At 44.3% G+C, this 8074-nt stretch overlaps 2 protein-coding genes across 2 annotated transcripts in view; one reads left to right on the forward strand and one right to left on the reverse strand.

The window, feature by feature from the left end:
* The first annotated feature begins 3245 nt into the window (after positions 1-3245).
* LOC119266990 lies at positions 3246-6780 on the forward strand. Its single transcript, XM_037548277.1, has 11 exons — positions 3246-3408; positions 3890-3974; positions 4229-4425; positions 4692-4774; positions 4857-4902; positions 4998-5054; positions 5153-5207; positions 5285-5385; positions 5478-5541; positions 5636-5769; positions 6307-6780. Exons 1-11 carry the CDS (start codon positions 3343-3345, stop codon positions 6493-6495), a joined length of 1077 nt encoding a protein of 358 aa, XP_037404174.1. The 5' UTR covers positions 3246-3342; the 3' UTR covers positions 6496-6780.
* A 282-nt stretch (positions 6781-7062) lies between these two features.
* The window catches only part of LOC119266989 (peroxisomal fatty acid beta-oxidation multifunctional protein-like), a 9090-nt gene continuing 8078 nt past the window's right edge, over positions 7063-8074 (reverse strand). Inside the window, exons 17-18 of the mRNA XM_037548276.1 lie at positions 7867-8005; positions 7063-7443 (exon numbers count right to left, since the gene is read on the reverse strand). Coding sequence (XP_037404173.1) covers positions 7396-7443; positions 7867-8005 — 187 coding nt within the window. The 3' untranslated portion in view covers positions 7063-7395. The remainder of the gene's footprint in view (positions 7444-7866; positions 8006-8074) is intronic.

Raw genomic sequence — 8074 nt, forward strand, 5'->3', positions numbered from 1 at the left:
ATTGACCGGAGACATGTCTCGGTCATGTCTACATTGTTCTCGAACCCGTAGGGTCCGCACGCTTAAGGTTACGATGACAATTATATTATGAGTTTATGAGTTTTGATGTACCGAAGGAGTTCGGAGTCCCGGATGAGATTGGGGACATGACGAGGAGTCTCGAAATGGTCGAGACGTAAAAATCGATATATTGGACAACTATATTTGGACATCGGAAAGGTTCCGAGTGATTCGAGTATTTTTCGGAGTACCGGAGAGTTACGGGAATTCGCCGGGAGAAGTATTGGGCCTTATTGGGCCATACGAGAAAGAGAGAGGGGCTGCCTAGGGCAGGCCGCGTGCCCCCCCAAGGCCTAGTCCGAATTGGACTAGGGGGAGGGGCTGCACCCCTTCCTTGTTTCCTACTCCTACTACATGGAAGGACTCCTAGTTGGACTAGGAAAGGGGAATCCTACTCCCGATGGGAGTAGGACTCCCCTAGGCGCGCCATAGAGAGGGCCGGCCCTCCCCTCCTCCACTCCTTTATATACGGGGGCAGGGGGCACCCCATAAAGACAAGTTGATCCACGTGATCTTATTCTTAGCCGTGTGCGGCGCCCCCAGCCACCATAGTCCTCGATAATATTGTAGCGGTGCTTAGGCGAAGCCCTGCAGCAGTAGTAAATCAAGATCGTCACCACGCCGTCGTGCTGACGGAACTCTTCCCCGACACTTTGCTGGATCGGAGTCCGGGGATCGTCATCGAGCTGAACGTGTGCTAGAACTCGGAGGTGCCGTAGTTTCGGTGCTTGATCGGTCGGGCCGTGGAGACGTATGACTACATCAACCAAACGCTTCCGGTGTCGATCTACTAGGGTACGTAGATCATACTCGCCCCTCTCGTTGCTATGCATCACATGATCTTGCGTGTGCGTAGGAAATGTTTTGAAATTACTGCGTTCCCTAAAACAGGCCTGCTGCTGGAGCAACGCCAGATGTTATGAACGTCTGGCAGAGCAAAGCTGATGACTACTCGATAGTTCAATGTGCCATGCTTTACGGCTTAGAACCGGGACTTCAACGACATTTTGAACGTCATGGGGCATATGAGATGTTCGAGGAGTTGAAGTTAATATTTCAAGCAAATGCCCGGATTGAGAGATATGAAGTCTCCAATAAGTTCTATAACTGCAAGATGGAGGAGAACAATTCTGTCAGTGAGCATATACTCAAGATGTCTGGGTATTGTAATCACTTGATTCAACTGGGAGTTAATCTTCCGGATGATAGCGTCAACAATGGTTAAACCATTGTTTTCTAAAAACAGAAATTAGAACAAATCAGCAAGAATCAAAGTGGACTGAAATATAGAAGTAAGTAATACTAATTACCCTATATGTTTTATCAACTGAAATATAAGAAGGCAAGTTATATCTGGTGACAATTCATCTTTGAAAGCCAATTCAAATGGGAAAATCCATTATAATTCAACCTGATTCTGCACCTACAGACCCGAGATACTTCTCATTTCAGTACTAGCTGTAAGTTTGCTTCATCTTCTTTGAGCTAAACTTGTGCACCCAAATTTGAGTACTAGCTGTAAGTTCACTTCAAGCTAATATATATCCCGAAATCAGTATATGAACCCAATTATCTTACAACCCATGTTTTATTGCCTAATTCTGTCGGTACGACCCAGAGACATGAAACCTGCATAGATCTAATAATGATTACACTAATTACCTCTTGTTTGTTAATTGAATAACTAACATTTGATGGACCACGACAGACAAAAGATGCGGCATATGGGCATGCTAAACTGAGGAGTAATTAGACACAAGCCGCTGAACCTAAGGAGTCATTAGACACAAAAGTGTTGGTAGCTCTATTTATGGAAGATAGAAGATTAGTAGGAGGACTGGAAGCGGCCATAGGTCAGATCTGGAGAGAAGCTCTTCCTGATTTGTCCCCAACATCTATTTTTCTACAGTACCAAGCAGGCCAGATCACCACGGCAATGCAAATTTTTGTTCAGTCTTTGCTGATATGCACATTATCAAATCTGGCGAAGCCGTACTCAAACTTGTGCACCCAAATTGAAACGTGTACAGGCCAAAACCTAGCACCATGGCAGCCGCCGCAGCCAGCAAGTAGTGACCAGGATTATGCCTAAGTTCCTTGATTTAGAATTCTGGATTGAGAGGGGATGGGAGGAGAAATACCGGGGAATAAATCCTGGCAATGAACCAGAGTGTGGAGAGCTCACCGTGACGCCGCCATAGCCTGCTAGATGGAGCACTGCCGCCGTAGCCCGCGAGATGGAGCAGTGCCGTCATGGCCGTTGTTGAGCATGAAGCGGTCGCAGTCGATTTAGCCCCCGCGTTGCCCGGCACTGAGGAACCCAAAGAACTCACCACACCGCCGATGCCACCTACTACCACCGAGCACCGCGCCGCTGAGTCTGCATCGCCAACAGCAACGACGGCGCCGCCCAAGACCAAGTCAACCCGCTGAGCACCATGCCGCCGTTCGCCGTCGAAACCGTCCGTAGATTTTTTTCCTTTTCTTTTTTTTTAATAAAGAGCGGAAAAGGACGGGGAGGTGGCTGGGTTCGAGACATCAACGCATAAAAGGTAAAATTACCTCAACCCGATGTAATTTTACAGCGGGGACGGTAGGCTTTTTACAGTCTTAAAACCGTGGCGACTTCGTTGGACACTGACGTAAGATCTGGCTCAGCCAACCGACCAGGATGAAGAATTAGTATTTCTCACCCTGGGCTACTAATAGACTTTCTATATATATATATATATATATATATTGAAGAAAAACTAACAGAATCACCTAAGCGAGATGAAACCAAGAATATCACCTTGCTTTATTAATAGGTATAGATATAGATATAAATATTGATATAGATATAGAATAGATAGATATAGATATAGATGGGCATGCCACTTTAATTCTTTATTTATTTTTTCTATTCCCACGTTTTTAGAATCGTACAAATCAAAGGGGCCTAAACACTCGTTCATAACTTATCCATCCACGTCGAGGCGGGTGCGTGTCCCTTCCCTTCACACGCGTCCGAGCCACCGGCCAGCACGGCACGCCACGGCAGCCGACCTCGAGCCGGCGGAGACATCCATCCAGCAGGCACGCGTACGGCCTCGATGCGACCGCCTAAAACACGTACGGCCCAGATGCGACCGCCGAAGAAACACCAGCACGTACGCAACGCACAAAAAGGAGGAACGAAGGGGCAAAAAAAACAAGAGCAGGTCCGTACAATCGGATACCGAGCGCGGCCGGCGGTTCGCCCCCCTTCCCAAATCCCGGCGAGGGCGGTCGGACGGAGAGGAGATGCGGGCCCGCACGGCGGACCACCTCGAGGCGCTCTCCCTCGAGATCGAGCGCAAGCTGCACAAGGTTACCTCCGCATTCGTTCCGACCCCTCGCCCCTCTCTTCATTCCTTGCGGCTGATTAATCCTGGGAGCTGGCGGCCGCCGATTTGACAATCGCGCCGTCTCTGCCCGTCGAGCTCTTCTGTTTCCCCTCCACCCGCCTTCGTCGGCTCTTAGCGGTCAATTTCGTCGTGTTGGTTTGATTTCTTTCGGAGTCAATCGATTGGTTTTGCCACGTGGGGAATTGTTAGATAGAAAAGTAAAGGTGGATTCTGGTTTCATTCAAATGTCAAATGGTAGGGGGGGAAATAGGAAAAAGATTCTATTGCAAGTGGGCATACAATTGATAGAGGGAAAAAGGAGGGATTTTCGGTGGTCTGTTTCAAAAGATTCAGCCAGATCAATTTGGCTTTGTTTAGAATTGGGGGCTGTTTCCTTTTTATTTCGCTGCAATTCCTTGGAAGCTTTAGGCTGAATTTTAATTGGTTGCTTGTTTTGTGTGCAGGCTCTGAATTCCAACTCACAGCGCCTCAAGCTGCTGCAGCAGCTGTTCGCCGATATCGCGCTCAAGATCGACGACCGCGCTCGAGGTGCCAACATTTCTCTGAATTTCCAGCATCTGTTCTGCTAATCATCATCCTCTGATATTGCTGTTGGTGCATTTCAAATGGTTGACACCCAAGTTCGTGCCAGCTTACGGACATATTTAACAAATCGATGTAGGAGAGGCTAAAATGACGTCTATTTGGAAATAGAGGGATACTATTTTGTATGTTATTCTTTAAAAAAAGCGAAAATAAGCTACTGTGATATCTTTACAAGAATCCTTGCCTCTGATGAACAGATAAGATTTTAAGCACCAATAATGAGGGAATCGCTCCAGTAGATGAACGCGAAGACAGCCATTTGTGTTTCTATGAGATTCTTGCAAATCACTATGTGAAAGTCCCTCAAAGTGGGAGGCGTATACTTGAGTTGATAGTGCAACTCTGGAGCCAATCCTTTGCAGCCAACATATTTGCGCTTCTTTTTCACAGATGGGTATGTACTGAACTTATGTTCTTGTAGATATTAGGAATTACAATGGGTTATTTATTTATCTGCATGTTTCTGAGAAAGTCATGTTTTCTATTTTGACTTGGATGATTTCATTTCGACTCTACCTGAAAGAATGTGTTGCGTCACCCCACTTCTTTCTATAGCACTTGTCAGTAATCTGCTTATTTAGTCTTGTTGATAAAGATGATGCAAGTTGTATTGGCTCTCATTTGTACTTCATTTGGTAAATTGCAAGTTCTTCATTGCAGTTGTTTGAAGTCTCTCTTGAGGGGAAAGAGGTATCACTAAGATACAGCTCTGCTCTTGTCCAAGGAGCTACTAACGTTTTTTGGTATGATTGTGCAATGATGCCCCTTCCCTTTTTGCCTCAAACTCCCACGTATGATAGAATCATTTTTTTATATCTCTGACAGGATTGACATTCAAACCAATACAAGGTACTTCCTCCCATTGTATCATGTAAGCATTTGTTTGCTTATGCTTTTGTACCTCTGTTTGGAACTGTACAGCATGCATTTTTACACCATTACTAACATCCTTTGTTCCTTGAACAGTATCTCCTTGAAGAAGTGGCTTTAGTTCCAGATCAACTCATTAAGATATCACCACAGGTCGACCTCTCCCTCTATCTCTCTGCACGGAAATGTACTAGCCTTTTTTTGTAAGCATGTTCAGTAATCAATGAATATTGATTGATAATTGTGTACAGGCTGGTAGAAATTTATTCTGCCTCCTCTCCAGATTCATGCTGTTCTATGATCAGGGTAGGTTCCTTTTCTCCACACTTTGGTGCTGGTTGTTTGTTGTTTGCCACTAAACTGTTGCAATTTTCCATGAGCAGATCACTTGCTTACAAGTTTTCTTGGGCATTTCCCTGCTTTTCCAAATTCTTTCTTGGTTGGTGGAGCTGCAGATTACTTTGTGATTGAACTCACCGATCAGGTTACCATCTGAATGGAAAATTCGTTGTTCCCCTTCCATATGACATACCACATCGTTTCTGCAGACTAAATATTTGGTTATTGTTAATCCAGCTCCAGAAGCTAAAAGTGGAGCCAGTACTGCTGCACTACCTTTCCCGCATGACCATCCTTCAAGGTATTTGCTAGCCAGAACATTTATCTTCAGTGAATATGTATATTTCTCCACTGGAAGATCACATTTTATCCTGAAAGGAAATCGATGAGCGCAGGCTGGGAGTTGAGGATGAGTACAAGCACCAGGCTAAAGTCATGCCTGTATAGCTTCACATCTCCTGGAGGCCCTGCCTATCCAACAAGAGCCGTCCGGCATGCAGCCTGGAATACGTTGGATTTACTTTTTCCTGTGAGTGCCATCTTATTATCTTAATCTTAGTTCTATACTTCTAATTTATCTTACCATATTTTGCTTCTGCCATAAGCAATCCAGCTAGAAAACGTCATGGAAATTGCGAATTTTGTTGTAGATGTAGATCATGGTTTGTTCTACCTAACTGAAGTTTATACCTTGTCAAGAATGAAAAAAGAACACAGATTCTGACAATTTTGAGAAATCAAATTCACAAGAAATTCTCTTTCTAGTTACCCTTGACATGGAGTGAGGTTTGAGATTGGGAGCTCATGCGTATGCAGAGCAAACCAGAGTGAATGTCCACAAAATATACCTTGCAACCAACGTACCATTATTTTCAATGTGTACCACACCCGTTTATTCTTGAATCATGATAGTTGTTCACATACTCTTATTACCGTGACGATGAACACTGTTAAATGCTAATTTACTGGTGATGGAGGGCCATCACAATTGTGCTGCATCACCATCCCAATGGCTAGTAAATAATGTGTCGATTATGTTCAATGGCTTACTGTTATGCATGTACAGGTGGGTCGCTATCCGAGGCACGTGATAAGTCTGTTCTTTCGGCTGCTCTATCCATGGTATTGGCCTTCCTCTTGCTGGAACTTCGTCATGACCTGCGTGAGCACCATCTACTACTACATCTTGAATCTCCTCGTCTCGATCTGGGAGAACATGAGGAGGCGCGACCATCAAAGGATGCACAGAGAATGAAGAAATCGCGACCAGGCCTAAACCGAGGCTACAATGTTGTGTTGTTGTTCCTTCTGTTTTACCTTTAGGATGGTTAGCTTCATGTGTGTGCGCATGAAATTTGTTGTATAAATCCAAGTGTCTGTTGTGTTTGTTATACATGGACAGAGGATGTGATGTGGGGCAGAGTTGTGCAGTGAGAGAGGGAAGGAAGGGGCAGTTTTTATGCTCACCAGTCTGAAGCTGTAATTTGTATACAACATTCAGCAGCTTCTCCAAATGCCATCAAAGGTTTATATGCTCTAAGAGGAGTTGGCGCTTTTGCTGGAATACGTTTTGCCCATACCAGCTCATCTAGGGCGGAAGGATTCGAACCTCACCGCTACTATCTGGTATTATTGATTTTCCTTCCTGGCCAAAAGGTTGAGACTAGATTGATTTTCCTTCCTTTGGCTACTTGGATGTTTACGTTCGCAAAGTTTGAAAAGTCCAAAAGAGAGGATGCTGGACACGGAACTCGGATACAGTTTTCGGGCCAAGATCCATGGATCAAAAACCCTCTCCCCGTGGCCTTGCTGGACAGTGTTGTGAATTCTCAAAAAGAAAGATATCATTCCCCTGAATTGTGATGTGCAAATTTACACTTGACAAATACAGCATAAACTCTACTTACAACAGAACCACAATTACCATAGTTACAGATTTGCACAGTTATGAGGCATGGAAATTACAACCAGAGAACTATGCTAAGACGTTTATTTTTCTTATTGTTGTATCAGCCCAGGTAAAAAACTGTGAACATGATGTAATGTCCAACACACACTACAGATAACACTTCCCTGGAGGTCCACATATGTGCCGCAAACAGTGTTGATGCTGTTCGAGCAGTAGCTGTGCCAAGTGCTCATCATATGCCGCGCCTCACATGCGTGACCTCGTCGAAGCTTGGTGAGCCGTCCGTGGCGCGGCCTGTGGATATCATGACATGTTTAATTTCCAACAAACTTAGGTAGGATTAACTTTACAAAACCCAAAGGCAAGGAGCAGCACAATGTTTCAATTTATAAGATGCCCCTAAATGTGATGGCAAGAAACAAGACTGGCAACACAAGACTGAACGATAGATAATGAAATGTAGACTTCATTTTCATATCATTCACACACTTGACGGTCAGAAGGAAATATGTTGAAAAGCTTAAGTTAATAAATATTCTCCAGCAATGACACAATCGTCTATGTTACGCAAGTCATACACTGGTTATAAACTTATAATTGTGAAAATCTTGAAATTTGTGTTTATAATTATTTGTAAGTAAAGTGTAATACTATGCAACAATTCAACATAGTTAGGATAAGATGATCCATCAGATGAGGGAGAATGCAAGAGTGTACCAGTGGTCGGCCGCTTTTTGCTCTTTCCTCCAAATATGATGATGGTTTGAAGAAATCACCGTACATTTCAGCCCACTTGCTAAGCTTTGAATGTATATAAGATGCTCCCACCGTGTCAGCCCAAAAGATGAGGCCACCCCTTCATTATTAGACTATAGATTAGAACTACTCCAAAGCAACCACCACACCTCCTTCAACAAACAGTGAT

Source organism: Triticum dicoccoides, chromosome 3A (assembly GCF_002162155.2).
Source record: "Triticum dicoccoides isolate Atlit2015 ecotype Zavitan chromosome 3A, WEW_v2.0, whole genome shotgun sequence".
Taxonomy (NCBI): Eukaryota; Viridiplantae; Streptophyta; class Magnoliopsida; order Poales; family Poaceae; genus Triticum; species Triticum dicoccoides.

What these genes read in the sequence shown, in the direction of transcription:
- LOC119266990 (XM_037548277.1), top strand. Translation starts at nt 3,343, where the DNA reads ATGCGGGCCCGCACGGCGGACCACCTCGAGGCGCTCTCCCTCGAGATC. An exon ending in GGAGCTACTAACGTTTTTTG is followed by an intron (nt 4,775 to 4,856) that starts GTATGATTGTGC and finishes TATCTCTGACAG; the next exon opens with GATTGACATTCAAACCAATA. An exon ending in CCGCATGACCATCCTTCAAG is followed by an intron (nt 5,542 to 5,635) that starts GTATTTGCTAGC and finishes CGATGAGCGCAG; the next exon opens with GCTGGGAGTTGAGGATGAGT.